The 22,354-nt window shown below is 37.6% G+C and overlaps 1 protein-coding gene across 2 annotated transcripts; it reads right to left on the bottom strand.

Annotated features, from left to right (window-relative positions):
• Positions 1-420: 420 nt before the first annotated feature.
• LOC146481358 (inactive peptidyl-prolyl cis-trans isomerase FKBP6-like) lies at positions 421-22,045 on the bottom strand. Of its 2 annotated transcripts, none has more exons than XM_085108447.1 (16): positions 21,909-22,045; positions 21,677-21,776; positions 19,005-19,123; positions 18,106-18,223; positions 15,981-16,064; positions 14,737-14,868; positions 14,100-14,174; positions 13,475-13,530; positions 12,179-12,238; positions 9,249-9,395; positions 8,466-8,516; positions 7,032-7,141; positions 5,508-5,587; positions 4,299-4,380; positions 2,651-2,774; positions 421-2,045 (listed from the first exon to the last, which is right to left on the bottom strand). In XM_085108447.1, exons 1-16 carry the CDS (start codon positions 21,987-21,989, stop codon positions 2,010-2,012), a joined length of 1,455 nt encoding a protein of 484 aa, XP_084964573.1. In that variant the 5' UTR covers positions 21,990-22,045; the 3' UTR covers positions 421-2,009. The 2 variants fall into 2 exon arrangements, with proteins under 2 accessions (XP_084964573.1, XP_084964574.1); XM_085108448.1 differs by having other exon boundaries at positions 4,299-4,377.
• Positions 22,046-22,354: the final 309 nt, after the last annotated feature.

Genomic DNA, 22,354 nt, shown 5'->3' with positions numbered 1-22,354 from the left:
AAGGACTACTGCAAAGTTGATAGAACGTGTTGATGCATTTGAAAACAACATTTCGGCTGCCCAGACCAACCTTCTTCAGGTTTGAGATGTTACTAAATTATAAGATGGGATGACGGTATTTTATAAATGGAATATGTCGCAATACACTTGAATCCAAGGGTTTAAGCGACATTCTCCATTTATACAATATTGTAGTCCATCCATTAGTAACAAACCTGAAGGATTATGAGATAAAAAGCAGTGGTAGTTTAATGGAGTACCTCTATAGACGTTACCACTCCGATGCTTCTTAAATTGACAGCTAGTCTACTTGGTGCTCTATGGCAGTCATTTCATGATTGTAGGTAGTACGGTTTTCTCATCTTCTTGAGAGCACCCAAGTGCCCCAGGAATGGAGTATGCAAAGTCATAACAGAGAGATTACAACAGAACATTGTTCTTTATTCTTATAACAACAGAAGATTATAAGGAAAGGAAAAAAATCAAATATAACCCACGTTAGTAAACATACGTTGTATAACTTGAGGTAAACAGTTTGAGGCGTTTCGCAAAAGCATCGATTGCGAAGTTGAGTGATGAGTCAATTTGTCCCACGGTAAAGAGAATCGAGAGCTGACATTTCGAACGTTAGCCCTTCGTCAGAGCGAATCACTCTGATGAAAGACTCGCTCTGACGAGGGGCTAACGCTCAAAAACGTCAGCATTCGAATCTCTTTACGGTGGCCAAATTACTTTATCAACTCTACTGATATAACCAAATATTCTTTTTTACTGCCCCACCGCCGCAGCACTATAGTTTCTTTAGAATCTAATCCCCTTATCTGAAAATTATTTTGTCTATAGAACGTACTGTGTTGGAACTGAAGCACGTTTCCTTTTATATCATGCTGTATAAAGTGGTTTTCATAGACCCATTCGACTAACGCAACGTTGTACCTAATAAAATAAAATGTTTTGTTCTAAGTATTTCGATATCATTTAAATGTGAATGCTACATTATAATGCGAATGAAATAAACAAAGAATCTTAACCCCGGGGGATCTGAATTGGGTACAACATTGGGTTAACCAAATAGGTCTATTTTCGTGTCTGTACATGTATTTGCAAGTGCTATCAGTTTGCCATGGAATTTTAGTAAACAAATCAAATCCTTAAGTGTAACCATTCAGATGAAAGCTATAAGGAGTGCTATATCTTGGAGCTGTTTAATTATTTTGGTGTGCAAGGTACGTCTAGCTTTTCAGGTCTTTAAAAGTACAATACAGTATATATTTTCACGAATATCGCCGGGCCACGTACTTACGTCATATTTGACTTGCTACATATTTCACAACAAATGAGCCCAACACAGTGTCTTTTGTAAAGAAAATATATTATCTTCAGCTGTAAATTATTCTTCCACAAATTCAATATTTCAAATTTAAACTGTTTAATAATCTCATATTTACACTATATCACCACACGAAATTAACAAGTAACAACCAAGAAACTCGACACTGTTAAGCATTATTATTCTAATGACGTGTTACTTTCGATATTCAGTGATATTTAACCAATAGCAGACAGTCGTATCAAACATAAACCTAACGTTTCGCAATAGACCATTTCCGAGGTGCCTGCAGCCTCATTTTTAAGCCGAGGGCAGGTGCGAAGTCTTTCATATGAAAATGAGTTTTTATGTACATGTGAATTAAAACTCATTTTCATATGAAAGATTTCGCACATATCCTCGGTTGAAAAGGAGGCTACAGGCAACTCGGAAATGGCCTACTATAGAGTTTTAGACATTTAACTAAACCTAAACCGTACATTCCGTATGAGTAATGTCTCAAAAAATCAGCGTTGGGGGTTAGACTTAAGGTTCTACTAGGCGGAAGAGCCCGAAGAAGACACACACTGCGCTGCCTCATAACTTTCCTGAACAGTTCAGCAGTTGGATGTCCTGTGTAGGAGTCCTTGATGCCTGGAAGTGGTATCTCCATCCTCAAATCAGTGAGAAACAGTCGGCATTACTCCTTAAACACTTTCAGTTCTTTGTTTGAACCCTAGTGATTCAAAATAAATCCATCTGTCAGCATGGTTGGTATTTTGCAGAGTTTGCTTCAATTCTGAAGTTAAACATAGCTTACTTCAACTTTTAAAATTCCTCGGACAATTCTTTCGAACATAAAAATTTTGGGCTTTTCGGTGGAACATTTCGGACGCTCATCAGAGCACTAACAAAAGAGAAATTTACTGACCATAACTTTTCGCCAACAATTGCCCATTTCACAGTTTTCAGCTTAGTGACCTGGCCTTTGAGTAGAAGCGAAGCTGGAGTTGACCTTTCTTAGGTACAATCTCAGTGGTTTTCATAAGTAAATACAAACTACAATCGTGGACAAAACTGTTAAGAAACTTTTTGTTGATCGAAAACTTCCACTATTTCAGTGATGCATCAACAACTCAGCCCCCCCCCCTCCGCCCCGTCATCAGTGTTGGTCCGCCCCTAAAAAAAGGCTGGGCAGTCATCCGAACTTCAAAGTATAATGCCTTTCTGCTGCTTTTCAAATAAAACGCTTAGGCCTTCCGAGCAGAAAACACCGAAATGATCCGTTAGGTGCCCTTGTAAGATCGACAAAAGCAACGCAAGCATTCATTATTCCTCTACCTCTTCTTTGTTTCCCACTCTGAGTCCCATATCCTCAGCTGCCAGCTTAATGAAGTCCCTTTCCTGTTCTGTCAAGGTTGCAGGTAAAGTAAATACTCGAGAGCTGCTGTCTTCCTTAAATTCCCTGCAGTGTAAACAACAACAAACAAACAAATAAAGGAAAAAGGAATGAAAAAAAAAAAAAAAAAAAAAAAAAAAAGGAAAATGAAAAATAGGTTCATATACAGGTACCCATTTATTCACGGTACGTGATAAGCTTTTGCGCATTATGCTTTTGATTGTCCACTAAAATGCTCCAACTTAATGCTCCATGTTTTCCACTAAAATGCTCTGATAACGAATCATTATACTCCTGCGTACTATATTGTTTAATGTTATTAATTGACTCAACAGGGTGTAAACTGACTCATATAACAATAAATCAATGATTTATTACTGATTTATACGACAAATGCAACGTAACACAAACACACACACACACACAAAAAGTCACTACTATTCATCCTCGCTTTGACGCTTGGCGTTTCGTTTAAAAAACTTTTTATCGAGTTTCAGTTGTCGTTTTCCCTTAAAACTATTTTATTCTTCTTTCTCTCTAAAAAGAATTAAAAAAAAAAAAAACCATTTTGGGGGAAAAATGCCACTAAAATGCTCGAATAGAAAAAAGACAAGACTCCTTTAGTCTAGAATAGTTAAATTTGCTAATTATCGTATATATCGTATACACACTAGATGCGAATCAAGGATTTGCCAAAAAACAAACCTGAAGGTGAAAATTTCGCAAAGTGCGCTGAAATTTTATGTACGCGTCACATGCGCGAATCTGATCCGCTCGCGAGAACATGGTTGCTTGCGCAAAATTGCTCAGTTACCACTTGTCATCAATGGAAATACATGGAAAAACAGACAAAAATCTTTCCTAAATGAAAAGTTTATTCAGATAAACGTTTATTTACGTCTAAAATGCGAACGCGCACTATTTTCGCTTTAAGGCGAACGACGTGCAAGAGATTTGAAAGAATTACGAGTCAAATTTGAAGCAAATTTATTGACCCGTGCTGCTTTTTTAAAAAATTCGCCAAAAGTGTTAGGAATACGAAGAATCAGTCAATCAAAATAGTATTTCAGTAAAAATCGACAATCAAACCTGTAACTTTTTTGGTGGTGGATTCCCACAAGCGCTCATACATTTTCAAGTCCGCGGCGCCAGTGATGATTTGCAATGGCAGATTCTCTTTTCTTTGAAAATACCACAAACCTGTCCTCAAAGCGTAATTTCTTCGCCGTGAACTCTCGGTCTGATCAGAGTGACTGAAGTATTCCTTAGAAATTATTCTAAACTTTCGTCATTTAATAACCTCTGCACCAAATTTAGGGCAGTACGTCAGGGAAATCACATACGCGCATTTTGCATCGCGTATCTTCGTTTTGTAATCGATCGGTAAAATGCGCTCTAGAATCAAACATTGATCGATACTCGGACGCGAGGCTTCGTTTTTCCAACGTGGCAAATCGTCGGCCTTCGGAAGTGTGGACAGTGAACAAGCATTACTACATAGTCTAGAGCGTATGCGTACTACACAATAAATTAAAGAACGTATGCTTTTGTGGAGCTAGTTTGCAATGAAGGTTTTATTTGAAAGATGACCTTAAACTCTTTTTAAGCACTTCCTTGTTTTCTTCTGTAGGGTTCCCAGATGCAGGTGCAGATTTTTCTTCTTTGGCTTCTTCTATGAACAAAAATAACCACAATAAACAACAAAGTACAAAAGTATTGGTAGCATAATTGGATAACAAAGAAACCTATTTCGAAATTTACAAATGTCCAGAAATTCGTAATTGAAACGCCGGGGTAACTTGGCAGCTTGTATAAGTGCTGGACATTGCAAATGACAAATGCATCAAGACGACTCCAGGAAGAGCCCGAAAATAATAACCTTCAGTTTCTTTAGTTAGCAGCCCAGCACAATTGTTACTTTAAGGTGCTTCTACTTCAAGATAAATCAAACGCGCACCGTAACAACTTCCCCTAAAGTCATTCAAACAAAAATTGATACAGGCCTGTGTATAAATAAAACAAATACTTCATTTCGTAATCAAATATCCATAGCTTTCGTCTGGTACCTATTAACTTCCTGGCCTTTTAGTTATATTTATTTATTAACATGCAACTACTTTTTTTCTTATTCCTTTCCCCATTTTAACGCTTTAATGCCAACAACCTTTAAGCCTAAATGTTCAATTTTGTTACTCAGCTAGATTAACTTTTCTGTTATTCTGAGTAACTTTTATCATTTTCTGTTATCTTTTTCAATACGTTTGTAAATATTTGTTTAACAAAACGTGATAAGGTTTTTGTTTTTGTATAGAGGTAGCCCATCTTCTTGAAACTGTTCTTTATTCGCCAGAAGATTCCAATTGGTCAGTCTTTGTCAAGTTTTTTTTTTTTTTTTTTTTTTTAAGGGGGGGGGGGGGGGGGGTTTGCAGTTTGCGTTATTTATCAAAGTCGAGTTATGTTTAATGTCGTTTTCCGGTTGCTTTTTTAAAGATTTATTAACAAGAGTCAAATTTGATATTTTTATTTTACAATTATTCACCGAATAACTGTGAAACATAAAGATTCGCGGCTCGGGCACTGCTATTCACCCACACTGGGGTGAATAATTGCCTTAGTATTATAGCACACAGTGGATAGTCAGCCCTTACTACTCACTTTATTTCTGACAAATTGCAGAAAAAACTCGCCTGCGTAATCCAGGACAGTGCTGGGAGGTGAATAGCAAAGGCTATCCGGATTTGTAGAAGCCAATCAATGCGAGCGAAAGACACTACCCACTGGTTGATTGACAGGTCGTACCTTTCTTAGCAGCTGGCGTGGTCGGCCCAAACATTCTTCCATACCGCTCCTTCTCCAAAGCTCGAAATTGGCTCACTTTTCTATTGGAAGAAATGGGATGACGCAAATTACATTGAAGAGCTACATTTAACTTGCAAGATAACCAGTCTTTCACACAAAAAGGCCGAAATGTCAATAAGAATACATGTAGTTTCCACAAAAGCCCTTGAACTGAAACAGCAAGCACAATGGTAAATGAATTTTCAGACATTCATTACTGGATAGAGGAAACAAATCCTGCGCTGTGATTGGCTACCCCGAGGAGGAAAGCTATGCAGCTGTCTAGCCTGCGTGCAGACGTCTCGTATTTTTTTCTACGTCGAAAAACGGTAGGAAGAAACACGAGACGTCTACACGCAGGCTACAGCTGTCTTGACCGTTCAGTTTGCTTGCTCGGTCTAATGGCTGAATATTGGTCTCCTTCCTTTTTGGGGTTCTTATGAACCGCAACACATAACAACGCAAGACAAGGACTTAACTAATACCCAGCCATTTTGACCGAGTAAACTTATTCATTAATTCATGTCACAGAACATGCGCCGTCAATAAAATATCTCGAGATGGAAAGTTTGTGAAATATTTGGAATGCACGAAAAACTAATTCCTTTGCATAGGCATACATGCAGCACTGACGTGCAAGTTATGATCTGTTAACTGTATACATTTATTTAAAAGGCTAATGTAGAGGACTGTACCAATCTGTATCGATAGCTCAAACACAACGATCTTTAACTCTACATCTTCAGAACATTCGCATCTCTTTACAATATCTTGGCACTCGAAATTCTCGCATCTATAACCGTAATCGGTTCTGATAATCTTCGCATCTACAATACATCTAAAATCTAGCAAAAAAAAAAAAACAACAACAACAACTCAATATACACAGCGCAATGACAAAATTATTATTTAATGTATTGTCCCAAGGGAAACAGTTAGTTTTGTTTTCCCGAGAGTCCTGATGTTTCCCGAGACAAAGTCGAGGGAAACACCAGGACTCGAGGGAAAACAAAACTAACTATTTTCCCGAGGGACCATACATTAAGTGCTTTGTTATATATTTAGACTTTCCCTTCAACAATTACAGCAAAACAAACAAACAACTGAGAGGGCAACAACTACGGAATTGTATCCCGGTCGGGATACCTTTTTATTTGATCAGAGGTACGTGACCAAGAATCAACCAATCACAGTGCTCGTTTCGTTGAGTGAAAGTCCAAGTATATGACAATGTCATTTAACACGCATCGTTCACGTGAACTGTCACAATAAAATTGTTGTTACGAAATGTCTCTTTTCTTCTCAAACAAAAGGGTTCGTTCTAAATCTCTACAGGTAGGACACACTGAAAAAGTACATTTGAATGCCTCTACTTGGACAATCTTCATTCTGAGAAAAAAAATACCTATAAGACTTATGGGCAGAAAATTAATTAAGAGCTACCTTTTTGGAACGTTCCACGTTTCTTCGTCACATAAATCTTACCTGTCTAAATCAATTAAGGCATCTTTTATAGCCTTGTTATTAGGTTCATAATACTGAGCCTTTTTAAACTGTTCTTTGGATCTGTCAAACTCTCCCTCCTTCATGAAGGCCTGGAAAAAAAGTAGTTCACATACAACTATAGACCTCTTACCGTTTCTTTAAGAACACAATTCAAGGCTGCTACCAAAATGGAACCTGTTAGCTAGGATCAAACCAGGATGGATGGAGGGATGATCAAGACAAGACAATTTTTAAAGCAACAAAGGTTATGGTGTCGTGTATGTACAGTCAACTCTCGCTTTGTGGACAGGAGCTAAATCTCCGGCCGAAACTACAAAGAAATGTATCGAAATAACTCCCGCTATAACGGACGCCCACTATTTCGGAATCGCGGACACTTCATGTGGTCCCAAACTAAAACTTTTATTATTTTGCTCTCATTACAATGGACATCTTGATCTTGGACTTATCGAATGACATTTAAATTCTTCTTTCGTTGGCAGAAATGACGACAAACAGAAAAATATCAGTAAGTCATTCATTGCGTCCAAAGTGTCCGTTCTGATTCCATACTTCCGCTGTACTGTATTTACATTACTCTCATGGTATTTTAGTTGCTTTTGTCATTTTAATGTTCTTCAGCTCCCATTGCTTCTTTTTTGGCTCAACATTCTACAACTTCAAAAACGGGTCAATTTCATCGTACCTCGCTACTGCGGAATCTCGCTATCATGCACACCAAGTGACGGCCACGAGGATGTCCACTATAACGAGAGTTGGCTGTACATGTTAAATGAAGATTAAGACTAACGCTAATCTACCCGGAGCAAGGGACTGTCTTGTGGACTTCTTTAAATTATCCCTTATCATTAAAAAATCCATCCATCCATCGTTTTTGTTATGTTAATATTACATCCTACTGTAAATAGTACTAAGTGGCAAATGAATAAAATAAATAACTAGTAATAATCGTAGATTAGAGAGTGCGTTCGATGTCACCAGGCCAATCTCAACCCCAGGCTCTCTCTCTTTGTGATGTCATCCGCCCCTGCAAAAAAATCTGCGGGGGATGCCAGATATGTGTCCCAAGATCCATCGACCCAACCACGACAAGTCCCATAAAATCTCGACTCAAATCCGTATTAGGAAGCGTTCTTCCCACGTCGAACGCAAAAATAGAATAGAGCAAAACAGTCATTCATCAAATTTCCGCGGGGCAACTATCACTGAGCCGATAGTCCATCTACAGAAACACCATCATCTTACAAAAAAAAAAAAAATGAGAAGCGTAGCCACCCACATTATGCCATTCATAGAAGAAAGCTCGAAGATTTATACTGCCAAAATGGGGAGGGGGGAGGGGGGGTTCTCCTGCCCTGATATGGAATAAAATGCAGTAGTGTTATAGCAATGTTGTCAATTTAACTGTAATACCTTGCCCATTCTATAGAGAGCCTTCACATTTTTCGGATCAATCGATAAAGCCTAAAAAGAAAAGAAAAAAAAATTCAAACAATCAATGAAAGGTGTCCTCAACAGTGTAACGGTCAAATGAACAGCCACATTTTTGCCGGTAACGTTGTGCAATGTCATACATTTTTTGAACGTGCAGAAATTAACTCATTATGTAATTTGGAAGGTTCCAGTAACAAATTATTCAAACAGGAGGGTCAAAAAATTTCCAATCTTTTATCTTAAGGTACCGTGCTAATAGATAAATTGAGACAATATCAAACGACTTTCAAAAAGGAAGAACGAGTCACAATCAATATTTACCTATTTGATCAATCAAACAGGGGAAGGACTTGCAAAAACCACCACCAACAACAACAACAAACAAATTGACGCAACTTTTCAAAAATGGAACACGTTTCCATCCAGGGCATTTACGTCAAGTGCACTTGTTAATGGTATCTTTGCACTAGAACAATCACCTTCAAAGAAACTGGACCACTAAGCTGAATTTTTGAGGTTGCATTAAAGGCACGCCTGTTTTGGGGGCTTTACAAAGAGATATCAAATATTGGGTGGTAAAGCCACTTATTGCTCAAAATATAATTACAAATGAAATTATATTAATTTTAAAACTACAAAATAACGTTTCTTCAAACCTACGAATTCTTGAATTAAGACCCATCAAGACTGTAAACTGAACGTGCCGCTTCACTGTTAGTAGTCTGTCTTTGCAAAAAACTTCACAATTTATTTGGTTTGTACCTTTCTTGCATATTTAATAGCTCTAGCTGGTTGAACAAGCTCTAGTGAACAATGGGCAGCATTGAGATAAATCTTCAGAAGAACTTCATTCATCCACCTTTCTTGGTCTGCATTCTGCAGATTACAGTCTTCCAATATTTTGATTGCCTAGTAAAAATAAACCACACATAATTTGGATACAGTATACATATACGCGGGGTAAATTCAGTATGCAACCAGAGCAAAGGATTGACTAAGGGCGCTCGCCATCTGTCTTCAAAAACACATTAATAATTCATAAGCCCATTGACTTATCAAATGGTCGATAATACATCGCGTGAAGTGACTTTATATCGATAAACCTCCTCCTTATTAGTATGCAGTGTTTTGTTAGCTGATAAGACACTCGTCATTAGTATGCAGTGTTTTTCTCGTATGCTAATTTCCAACGTTCACAAAAGCATAATTGTTATGAACTCTTTTGACACACGCTTTTCCAGGAATGTTTTTGAAGCCGTTCAAAAAACTCACAGCACGTGTTTTATCGGGTCTAAACCCACGAGGCGCAAACGCGATAAAACACTCCTGCTCGTTTTTTTAAACATTACATAATTGGCCAGCCAGTTCAATCATTTCGCAAACGGAATGCACCAATTTGAACGACAGTTTATATGCAGCTTTTTGGACTTGCTTCAAACTGGCGCACACTTCTCTGGAAATGTGCCATTTTGAAGAATTCGAAGAATCAGTCCTTGAAATTGGTACACTACATAACATTCACAAACCGACCTGTATGGCCGGCCAGTTTTGACAAGTGGAGAGCATCCTAACACCCCTCAATACGCATCCGTTTTTTCACTTCTTTATGTATTTAGACAAATATTTAGACAGGAAATATCCAGTTTTCGTTTGAAAACGCAACTTTTTCTTAAGGTTACCCTATACCTTCAGAGGTGTCTCGTGTCCAAGCGATGTAGCACGTCTCCTTTAAACTGTAGATACCTGAGCCCTTATATCAAAATTAAAGTTTACAGAGCTGGCTATCAAACTAAACAAAGAATTTTGAAATAAAATGAATTGCCGAATTTTTAGCACTGTTTTCTCGAATCAATTTTTTTTCACTTGGAGGAGCCACTTAAAAGAGCTAAAACTCAAAAGGAATTTGTTCATTTGCCTTCAAATTTGGACAGTAGCTAGTTTAACATAAATAATAAACAACAAAAACGTGTCTGCGAATTTTTTCTTTCGAAATATTTTTTCGCCGAGAGCGATTTTTGTACGATCACTCCACATTTTTTCATCCTATTTCGAAAATGCTCAATAACTTTTCATTGCGATTGAATATGGCAAAACGCAGACACGTTTTTTTAGCGCTTTGGGTCCGGAAACTGAGGAGCAAATTAAATTAGCGAAAAACAAAATTTGCTATGACTTGTAGCTTAAAAGGTGATTCGAACGCTCGCATTTAGAGGTCGTGAAAAATTCGGCAATTCTTTTTATTTCAAAAATCTTGGTATAGTTTGATAGCCAGCTCTATAAGCTTTAATTTGATATAGGGGTTTAGGTATCTACAGTTTAAACTGGACGCGCTACATCGCTTAAACGCGAGACACCTCTAAAGGTATAGGGTAACCTTAACGGATGGCCTTCCGTCCACACGTATCCGGTGAAAACGGTCGCCGAAAACGCAATGTTTCAAAAACGCTCTCTAGAGTGGAAATGTTCGAAAACGCAGTTTTCGTGTTCTCGTGTGAGCACCTGAAAACGGAACTTTTTTATAACGATGACGTCATGCATGAGGTCGAATTGAACGTTTTCGAAAAGGTTCCGTGTTCGCTTACCGTTTTTATCGGATACGGTTGAACTGCAGGCAAAAACGAAAGAAGATTAACTTGCGTTTTCAATCGAAGACGGATGGACAGAGAAATTTTTTTGAAACCGAAAAAACCTTTAACATTTTCAAACGAAAACGGATACGAGAGGACCAGGCTGTACGTCAAATAATGGCTCATAAGCGCTAGTGCTTTAAGGCTGTTGTAAGTTTTTTTTTTTTTAAGGTTAAGTGGAATACAACTGAGTACAGCCATCTTTCTTTGATGTACAAAGTCATAAATATTATTATACATGACTCAAGTGTAGAGCGATTTTCGAGTAAGTCTTGCAAAACAAAACCAAAGTTATTACTCTGGCCAATCACAACAGACGTAAACAACGTAACGAACCAATCAGAACTCGAAACAAACACATGTAGCCGGCGCCAAGCGTGGGAAAAGGCGCGGCACTGAAGTCGCCATTGGTTTTTCGTTTGTTAACCAATCACAGAGCGAAGTAACGCAAAACCAAAGCAACGTGAAATTACTTTTGTCACTCAATGGAAAATCGCTCTATCTTGTTATTGCTTGTTACTCCGTGAATAAACAAATAGTGCAAAATTTGGGACAATCCCAGCTATTCTTAATTCGGTTCAAGAATAGAAGAATCACTTTCCAAAAGAACGCAATTCCGCCTTATTCCATTTACCTGAAAACCTTCCCAGAAGAACACAATTCCTCTTATTCTGATTAAACTGTATTCCGTTCATTCCACTCTGGGAGGAAGAATGAACGATATACTACTCTGCTCATTCCGAAAACAAAATTGGTCCCAAAAGAACACGAATACAGTATATTCCATGTATTGCCGTCCAAGTATGGTGCTTACGAACACATCTAAAGAATAAACATTTTTCAAACTACTTTAAATTGGGCTGCAACCAATCAGATCCATCGGAACTAGAACCAGCAGAACACAAGGATAATTTCTGTTATGGCTTGTACAATGTAGTTTAACCATCTCACAAGTGACTGGTATTCCTTTGCACCATTAGAAAATCCCAAAAACGATTCTAGTGATCACACTGTTCTTATTTGTGCCGAAAACTAACAATTAAGACTAGAAGTCAAACTTTTTACCTTTAAATATTTACTTATTGCACGGCTCACTTGGTTCCTTTTGTAGAAATCATTTCCAGCCTAAAAGAAAAAAAAAAAGAACATTAATAGGTCAGGAATTAATAATACAATGCATCAAGACTTCTATTCGCTAATTCCCTCCGAGGCTTACAAATTCTACTTCCAGATTGGAGACTTCAAAGCTCTGTACACGAATTCCACAGCTCTATCACTCCATCTCTCGCACATGTGCAAACTGGTTTGGCGTTGATTGTCTTATCAGAAAGCCACGCAGCAAGGGAGTGATCAATGACGAGTTCGATCTAAAAATTAATAAACGTCTTCTGAAAAAGGTAATAATAATAATAATAATAATAATAATAATAATAATAATAATAATAATAATAATAATAATAATAATAATAATAATAACTTAATAATTGTGTCACAAAAGGAATGTTGCTGAGGGAGAAGTCCCCTCTACTAATAGGACACCTAACTAAATAGCCTATTTTAATTCTAGCTAAAAAAGAAGGAACTACAATATATTGAAATTTACATCATAAACCATATTAAAATATTAAAAATTTCATACATCAATATTGTAAAACTCATGTAAACGACAGTCATTCTCAGTATATGTTGCAGCCTCGACAGTTACTGACATTTGCAGCTAGGGCAGTAAGGTCCTGATCACGTATGACTCTTTTAAATTGCTTCAGACAGGGTTGATATCTTATTCTAGGAGTGAGATCATTCCACAGTTCACAGATCATTCCTGATTTCCTGAAGTCTTGATTGTCCATAAAGGCAAACTCATCTCGGTCCCACGTCCTTTCCTCTCTAACAAAAATTGAAATAACCAGAAGCACGATTTTGCTTGAAGTTTAGCTTGTGCCGCAGACGGAATCAAATTCTGGAAAATATTTCGTCTGCGGCGAACGCTATCAAAGCTTTTCACTGTCACCTTTGCTGCGGGGGAAAGGGGATGTAAGGCGTGACTAGGTGTCTCGATCTTTTTTGTCTGGGTTGTAGGCTTCTGTTTTCATTTCTTGACAAAATGACTAGAATTTTCACACAACTCAATGAGATGCAGCTATACGACTATCAGAAATGACGCTAATGAGCAACACAGACAGCTTCTACTAGGGCTGTCGTTAATAGACAGCAGCTGACTATAATGGGACTCGATAATTACAATTAAGATAGCTGGCTATTACTTTTAAGCTTCTAAAAATGACTAGCATGAATGGGAGACTCACAACTGGTTACTTTTTCTGTGGAGCCAGCTTATTCAAAGCTTATTGCAGAACATACCTCTCTCTCTGAGTTGGCCACTTTTAAAAGCTGTTCAAAAGAGGCTTGTTTTCTTTCTTCCTACAACAAATGTATCAACTACATGTATGCAATAAAATGTACATGTGCAGCTGTAACACACCGTGAAAACCCATTGATTTTACGGTGTAAGGGAACTGAAGACACCAGATACCAGAAGGGACTTGATTTACCACCAGGGGCGCTATATTTGGGGGCTCAAAGGAGGAGGCTTATTGTAGACAGACACCTTTTTGGGACAAGAGAAAGTACAAACACTGGGTGAACAGAGTAAGAATAATTATAAATAACATGCATGTACCGCAACTTCTTACCCAACATCTTACATCATAGATTGGAACTTATGAAAAGTGTATGCAAATTCAAGACTGACCCCTCTTGAACAAGTGCCCCCCCCCCCCAACCCTCTCAACACCTTGAAATGAGTGTCAATTAATTTTATTTTATTGTTTTTTTTAAATGGTGCTAAATGGGATCATAACAGTAAGAGAAAGAACAGAAAAACTCAGAAATTCTTCTCATTTTGTTAATACCAGAAACTATGTTGAATGCAAACTAGATGCCTGAATTGAGTGTCTGTGAGTCAATACCATAAACTTTTTTCAACTTGCCTCTGTAAAAGTATCATAGTCGTCCGCAGCCTTGTGATCTATGTAGCTAAGCAACTCCACTTCATAAAGCACTGCAGATCATGGAAAAAAATATTAATGACAAACTTCACAGATAATTACAGTATTATACATCATAGAGGAGCCAGATGCCTGATGAGCCAAATAAATAAAGACTGCATAAAGTCTGCAGCAGGTACATGTATTTGAGACCTTTTGTTATGCGATTTCAATAAGTCCCTGGCAGAGGCTTCCTTAAGCAGAGAGAGACAAGGCATCTACTCAGATACATTTGTCTGCCACCACCAGCAACAAAAATAAGGATGACTGAACTCTAAATGACTGAAACCAAAGAAACAGCTATATTACCTTGAGTGAGTCTCTCCTACAAAATGTATATACACTACATTGGAGATTACACCCAACAGTTACATGTACATTGTACATGTACTCTTGAGCACTAACTGGAGATGTTACTTTAAGTATGATTCATAAATTAAATGAAGAACAAGAAACTATCAACACTTCCTACTGGGCTTACAAAATAACAGAAATCTCATTACATCACAAATATTTAACTACAGCAGCTTAACTTCACATTTCCATGAATTACACATGTACATCTAGTGCACCCACCTGTAGAATTAGGAGGGACCCGAGGTGGACAACCTAACTCCTTAAATGCATACATTGGGGTGAGAAGAAATTGGGACTTCTCGCCTTTTCGCATTGTGCTCATTCCTATAGAAAGGCCTGGGAGGATTTCATCTAAAAAAGAGAAACATTGTGAGAAAGATATTACATCCACCATGCCATGAGAGAGGGACAAAAAAAAATCTCAGTCCCTGATGCCAACCAAACTTATGACCATCCAACCACTGGTTGGAATGGTTGGATAATTTATGGCAGTTCAGTTCATCAGGATCAAATGGACCAAACATTTAACCCTTTAACTGCTAATACTAAGGAACAAATTCTCCTACCTTAACCCCACACTTTTCTTATAAACGTACTGGGGAGAGGTTATTAAAATATCAAGAAAATTTATCTTGGATGATCATATCCTCAATTCTCACTACCCTCAAAGGGGTTGAATAAGCATTGGTATTACAAGAATAAATTTGACGCTGATCACTGCAAGGTCTTACAGGGTTAAGATACAGGACTGAACAACTCTTTGTAGAGTGCATGAATGGAATTTTGTGTCATAGAGAGGGGGTAGGGGGAATACTGCCCCAAGTTTGATTGTGGGGGTGTGGCTTGCTTCTACAGTCTGTATGTAACACTCAATTGAACGCAAAAGTGTGAATCATTAACTTTGCAGCCTGATGGAATTATAATTAGCACACGTGCATATTATTTCATGTATTTCTCTCCTACAGAACTGCACATGCTTTTATTTTCTAACTTGAAGAATGCAAATGAGGTCATAGGTCATCAAACAATGCTTCCAGGAATTAGCCGTTGGATCTTCTTGTTCATGGTTTATACTTTGAAAGTGCCGGAAATACACCAATGGCCTGAACTCTGTACACTTTAACTTTTTGTTTCCTTTAATGAGTTCTTTCAACAGATTTGAAAGTGTCGGAAATACACCAATGGCCTGTACTCTGTACACTTTAACTTTTCATTTCCTTTAATTCAGATATACAAGTATTCATTACCATCTGTATATCAGACTGATTTAAAAGTACAACCAAAAACAGTTTAAATTAATTTAAACCACAACATAGACATTGTCAATAAGGTTTATCCCCCCCCCCCCCCCAAAAAAAAAAAAAAAAGAAAAAGAATAAATAAATAAACAATTGGCAAGAAATTAATCAAATTATGACAGGTTGAGGTGTGCATTGTAAGACTTTGCTGGTTTGGATAATTACCTAGTTTTGTTACATATGGCCTGTTTCGCAACCTTGAGCTGTCAAAGGGTTCATCATTAAACTCTATGTAGCCGTTACTTTGATCTACAAGTAAAACATCAAATTAATACCAAAATTAAAACAGTCAACTGATAACATAAAACTGTGCTCAGCTGATTGTGAGAAAATAACCCCTAAAAGTGAGAAAAAATTGACTTTATTTAAGTGTCTAAAGCCGCCGTTACACGTTGAAACTTTTAGCTGAAACTTGTGTGCAACGGCGAACGAGACCAGTTTCACGAAGTGGTGTTACACGGTGAAACTCTTGTTTTTTCGCCACTGAGACCGTTGCAAGCCGTTGCAGAAGTAGAAAGCGGTTCTACTTTTCGTGAAACTTGTCTCGCAACGGTAGTTCGAAAAAGTTTCACGAAACCGACCATGTTACACGGCGCAACGCCTGCTGAAACTTATTTCGCAGCGCCGTTGCACACAAGTTTCAGCTAAAAGTTTCAACGTGTAACGGCGGCTTAAGTATTTAGTGCTGTTGCGCTAATTGGGACGCTATAAATCAATGAAATAAATATACAAACTGAACATACATGTAACATTTGTTAAAAATCCTAACTGGTGGGAGGCAAACCAGTTGGCTATTTACAAAGCGTGGCCTTGGATTTGGAGAGCAGCTACACAATACATGTACAGTGTATGTGAATCCACTCCATGAGCTACCTGGAGGGAAGGCTCATAGCAATAATTAAAATTTTTTATGTATTTGATAAATTTTCTGGTTGCTCCCAATGGAAGCAAACTCATGAACGTCCAGGTCTGTGCATTCAACTGGTCAGCCCCTTCAAAGTCATGGTTTCAATTCCTATTGGTAAGACTAAGAATTTTTCCCAAGTTCCTTGACAATTACTGACAAATGACCAGTAACATCTTGACTTCATTAACCAATCAGGTTAACAACCAGAGACATATATACCACCTACTGACGTTTCACAATTCATTTGACTCTGAAGATGACTTCCGCTCAGGTTGTCGAAACGTCAGTCAAATTAAAGTCACCCCTAACAGTCCTTCTCAGGACTACACTCACCTGGATGATCATAATTTATGCACTTAGACACCCTAGATATCATTTTTATTCAGTGTACATTCCAAAATGACACCTATTTGGGGGTGGGACTTTTAATTAAAAAGGTACTGATAGCCTCATGTTTTTTTCAGAAATTACTGAATAAAATTGAAAAGACTTGCATACAGGCAACCACAATTTAAGTCCCCTTTTTATTGCACTATTGTGTTTAAGTGCACAGAAATGAAATAACTGAAGGGGTGCCTGGAAAAAAGCCCTAAGTGACTTCTGATAAATTGTTAGATTCTCTTTTCAAATTTTTTTTTATTTTTATTTTTTATTTTTTTTTATTTATTTATTGACAATACAATCCATTACATTGCCATACATACAATACAAATATACATTAATTATTAGTAATAAAAGCTAACAATAGTTAAGAATAATAGTTTTACAACACCGCGGTTAGTGCCAGGCAACTTCTTACATTTCATTTTTTGTTTTGTTTTTTTGTTATTGCTACAGTTACATAGTTACAGTTTACATATAGTAGGTAATTTAACATAACTGTGGACTTGATCTTTAAAGAATCGTTTCCTCAAACATTCTCCATTTTTTCCTAAACGAATTGGTCTTATTCGATTTAAGAGAAATGTGCCTTTCAGTTTGATATTTATTTAATAAAATTCTCTTAAAGTGGCTAAAAGATGGTTTCGTCTTTTCAAATTGCCTTATATTCACTTTTGAAACAAAAGGAGAATTTGACCTCACATCAAAAGTCACTTAGGGCCTTGTTCCACACACCCCTTCAACTAATAACAGACATACTAAAAGAACTTCTGAAAGGAATGTTGGAATGATGCTGGAATAATAAACTACAGGATTTAGGACTGATTGAAGAAACATTTAGTTGTCACATTCAATGCGGTGTTCCCCTTCTTTTGTGCAGTTACAAAAGGAATAATAACACTGGCAAGTTTTATATATTAACAGTCCAGTGTCAGTGCCTTCTGTCAATTGTTTCCAGTTAATAACCTTCGTATAATACTTTAGATAGTACATTGCACATACATCTCACAGTAGCTCCCTGTGGCACAACTGGTCCTGTGCCCTGCCTCAAAATTTTCTTCAGAACTCCTCCATCTCCGGTCAAGTCCTCCATTTTTCGAGCCATGCGTTTAAAGGGTGTCTGAAACATATTATTAATGAATAGAATTGTAAAGGTACATGTGTAAAACTGCACTCATCACAGATGTGGACCACGTATGGGTGGAGCTTAATCCCGTTTCTATACAAATTGCATGCATATAACTAGAATCTGATTTAAATCTCCCTAAAGGACAGTGTCTACTAATACAGAAGTATTTTTGCATGGTTTGTAACTTGATGCAGGAAAAGCAGATTTTAATGAGGGCTATTGGAATCTAAAAAGAAAATTGGGAGTAACCATGCATTTTTCAGAGATAATTAATAAGCAACAGTAACTAAAAAAAAAAAAAAAAAACAGTAAAGTACAAAGCAAAGTATGGCATTTTTTTTTTTTCCATATTGAAGCTTTATTATCTCTGAAGAATGCATGGTTACCCCCAATTTTCTTTTTGGATACCAAGAGCACTTGTCGAGTTCTGCTTTCTCCACATAGTTTTAAACCGCACAAAAATATCTCTGCACTATCCTTAAAGAAAACATCATGTAGAAAGTACTAAAGCCTCAATCTCACGCAAACTGGCTTTGAAGGTCAGACGATTAGGCAATCTTTTTTTTTCAGTGGCGGACTAACACTGATATATGTGCAAGTCATGATAAGGGGGAGGGGGGCTGAGTTGTTGATGTATGAATGTAGCGGTGGAATCTGTAGATTGACAAAAAGTTTCTCAACAGTTTTATCCAAAATTAAAACACAAATTTCACACTTTCTCACATTAAGAAAGCAATTCAAAACAATGATAGAAATAATCATGGAATCATACCACATCCTCATCCCTGTCTGAGCCAGAATCGTCTCCAAAGTCATTACACTCGTAATTCAGTTGTTGGAAAATATCCTCGGAATCAAAATATTGTGACTCCTCTTCTTCTTCAAAAGCAGCTAGTAGGAGAAACATTCACAACAAAAACAAGACCAATCACAAGGATACATTTATGAAATAAAAGGAATGGAAAGACAAAATATTTCAGGCTAACAGGCCATTGGGCTGGGTGGGTGAGGAGATCTCCTGTCTGCAAGATACAGTATACACTGTATGCCACTTCTTAGAAAAGAGATGATGAGTGGTATAATTAATTTTTAGCTTTATTATTGGCCTGGAATTACATGTTGATGAAGGGTACAGATTCAATGACACTTTAGCCAGTTGTGGATTATTTTTTTTTTAGTCATTTGTGGTTTAATTTTTTTTTTTGTTTTTTTTTTTTTGCTGTAGATGATTTTAAACTTCGTGCCAACCATTATTGGGTGTCTAGAAAACTCAGACCCCCCAATACTGGAAAACTCAGACCTAGAAAACTCAGACCCCCTTCAAACTAGAAATCTCAGAAGAGAAAAATGTTGGAAATCGGAATACAGTGTACACTTTTATTGCGGTGAAATATTAATATTTGTACAGTGTCTGCCTTTTGTTATTGCAAGATAACTGGAAAGATAACAACGCTGTTTCCTGTTTCGTCTCATGACACAAATTTGCTCTTTATGAGAATAAATAGACTGATTGGCATGGGTATCTGTAAAACGCGGACCGGATGGCTGTGGATGGCGGATGGAAAAATGCGGATGGAAAAATGCGGACGACAAAATAAAAAAAAAAAATGAAAAAATGAAAAAAAAAAAATAAAAAGTATAAACAAGAAGAAAAAAATTGAATGGAAAATGACAACAACAATTAAGAAAGGACTAACGTTACAATGTTATAAAACGTGTACACATCATTTCGGAAAATTCTCCGAAAATTTTCCGAAAAACCTCGAAAAGTCTAGGAGATCGCTAGGCGAAAACTTTCGAAATTTTAGGGAACCTTCCATCCGAACTGATATTTTCCTGAAATATTCCTTTGGGTGCCCCTGTACATTCTTTTCTGGTTTCCAATAAACGTTCTGTGCGCTTGTTTGTTTTTTCAATGGACTGAATTCCTGTAACATTTGCCATCCGCCGAGGTGGCGTCTTAAATAATGATAAGGTCTATGTGATATTAGTGACGGCCAAGTCGCCGTTGCCTGCGGGAGACTCGTGAGATTAATGCAAAGCTGTGAGCCATGATTAAAGCGTTTTCAATGTACCGTATGAATCTGTTTTGGCTTTTTTTCCCGAGAACGTTCAGCCATTTACAAAAATTGCAACCGATCAACCACATGATCATTTCGGCGGGAAAAATACCACAGTTGAGAAACCGAACTAAAATCGAGGTCCCGTTCCTACGAGAGCCACAGGCGATCCAAACATGGCTGCAAATATAGGGTTTGATAGAGGAGCGCTAGTGATAGATTCAATAACATAGTTATACCTGAACATTCTCAATGAAAAAGTCACACTTTATGGCGTTTGAGTGTGTGTCTTTTTCTGAGTTAACGCCATTTGATCGATTTTTTCTTATTCCCAGTTTAATAGAAGAAATACGAGTGAAAAACCGGTAAGCAAAGAAAGCGATTCAACGAACGGAACGCAAGGAGTATTAACACGTCTTATGAAGACTACCGACTAAAAGCGAATTGATGGTTGGTTTAGTGGTCTCTTTAAGTCCCAGCACCATTCTTTGTTTACTGGCGGTTTTTTTCGGGTAACGTTAGTCCTTTGTTAATTGTTGTTGTCATTTTCCATTCAATTTTTTTCGTCTTGTTAATCTGTCTATTTATATATTTATACTTTCTATTTTATTTCATTTTTTCATTTTTTTATTTTATTTTGTCATCCGCATTTTCCCATACGCCATCCGCATCCGCCATCCGGTCCGCGTTTTACAGATACGCGATTGGCATTTGTAAATTTCTAAAATAATAACATGTTTTGTATTTAAAAAATCACGACTCGTGTCAAATTGTCTATAGCAAAAAGCACCTAACTTGACAAGAAAACTCAGACCCCCCAATTCTAGAAAACTCAGACCCCTTTCAAACTCAGAAAAAATAGTTAAATGTGCAGAATAAAGAAAAAGCAGAAACCACGTTTATTTCTTTACCAGAGTTTTATATTGTTTGAAGGGGGTCTGAGTTTTCCAGAATGAGGGGGTCTGAGTTTTCTTGTCAAGTGAGTCCCTGTAGACAAAAAACTTGAAACTTGAACTTGACAAATATGGCACGAGCGGTGATTTTTTAAGTGTTAATTCGTGTCATGAGACGAAACAGGAAACAGTGATGTTATCTTCCCCGTTATCTTGCAATAACAAAAGGCAGACACTGTACAAATATGGCGTATAATATTTCACTGCAATGAAAATGTATTAGAATTTCCAACATTTTTTACCTCTGAGATTTCTAGTTTGAAGGGGGTCTGAGTTTTCTAGGTCTGAGTTTTCCAGAATTGGGGGGTCTGAGTTTTCTAGGGTCTGAGGTCTGAGGTCTGAGTTTTCTAGACACCCGACCATTATTTGCCTCAATAATGTATTTTTGCAGAGGCGACCAAAATTAAACTCACGATCAGCAGTTCACTCACCCATATTTTCCAAATCAGTTTCAAACATCGTTCCGTCTCCTTGGACGAGATCTTGAATGTCTATACCTTGTCTTAAAGGAACTGTGTATCTACTGGGAACCTTGAACAAACAGAAAAAACAAGCCGATGAATGAATTGAACATCGCACGTGCATCCTTGGAAACCAACATAATTTTTCTCTCCCGAGATTAAACGTTCTGAACGAGAATAAGCTTTTAGCTTATAAACTTACGAATCCCTGTCTGCTTGAGAGAGTGAGATCTTCTAAATTTTCGATCACTTCTGGGGCGTCCATGTCGTTAGCTTGTTCCATTTACAGTGGATGCTCAGTCTAGCTAAAAATCCCTATTCAAAATGCACAACTTTCCAAAAATGGCGCTAGGTGTGGCCGCGGGAGGCTGGGGTACAATGAAAACCAGTCCTCGGTGGGGGTGGGGGGAAGGAAGGGTGAAGGTGGGGTGGGGGGGGGGGGGTAAAAGCATTTGGTCACGGCTGACCGTGTGATCACGGCCAGTGGAGAAATCGTGCTTAAAATTACTGGCAACGCTAACTTCACATTTCAAACTGATCGCTCATACCGATGTGTCTACGTGTGTGCCGGGGGTAGTAGTTTATGCTGGGAGATGGGAGGGGAGGGTGTAGTTGAGTAGCAGATATTCTCTTGCGCATGAGAAAAAC

The sequence above is a fragment of the Pavona decussata genome, unplaced genomic scaffold (genome assembly GCF_977016875.1).
Source record: "Pavona decussata unplaced genomic scaffold, jaPavDecu1.1 SCAFFOLD_50, whole genome shotgun sequence".
NCBI classification, from domain to species: domain Eukaryota; kingdom Metazoa; phylum Cnidaria; class Anthozoa; order Scleractinia; family Agariciidae; genus Pavona; species Pavona decussata.
The sequence above is the reverse complement of the archived record's forward strand: the minus strand, read 5'-3'. Positions and strand labels throughout refer to the sequence as shown.

What these genes read in the sequence shown, in the direction of transcription:
- LOC146481358 (XM_085108447.1), bottom strand. Translation starts at nt 21,989, where the DNA reads ATGGAACAAGCTAACGACATGGACGCCCCAGAAGTGATCGAAAATTTA. An exon ending in TGATACTTTTACAGAGGCAA is followed by an intron (nt 13,531 to 14,099) that starts GTTGAAAAAAGT and finishes TGTTGTAGGAAG; the next exon opens with AAAGAAAACAAGCCTCTTTT. An exon ending in CACGCCAGCTGCTAAGAAAG is followed by an intron (nt 4,381 to 5,507) that starts GTACGACCTGTC and finishes TTTTGTTCATAG; the next exon opens with AAGAAGCCAAAGAAGAAAAA.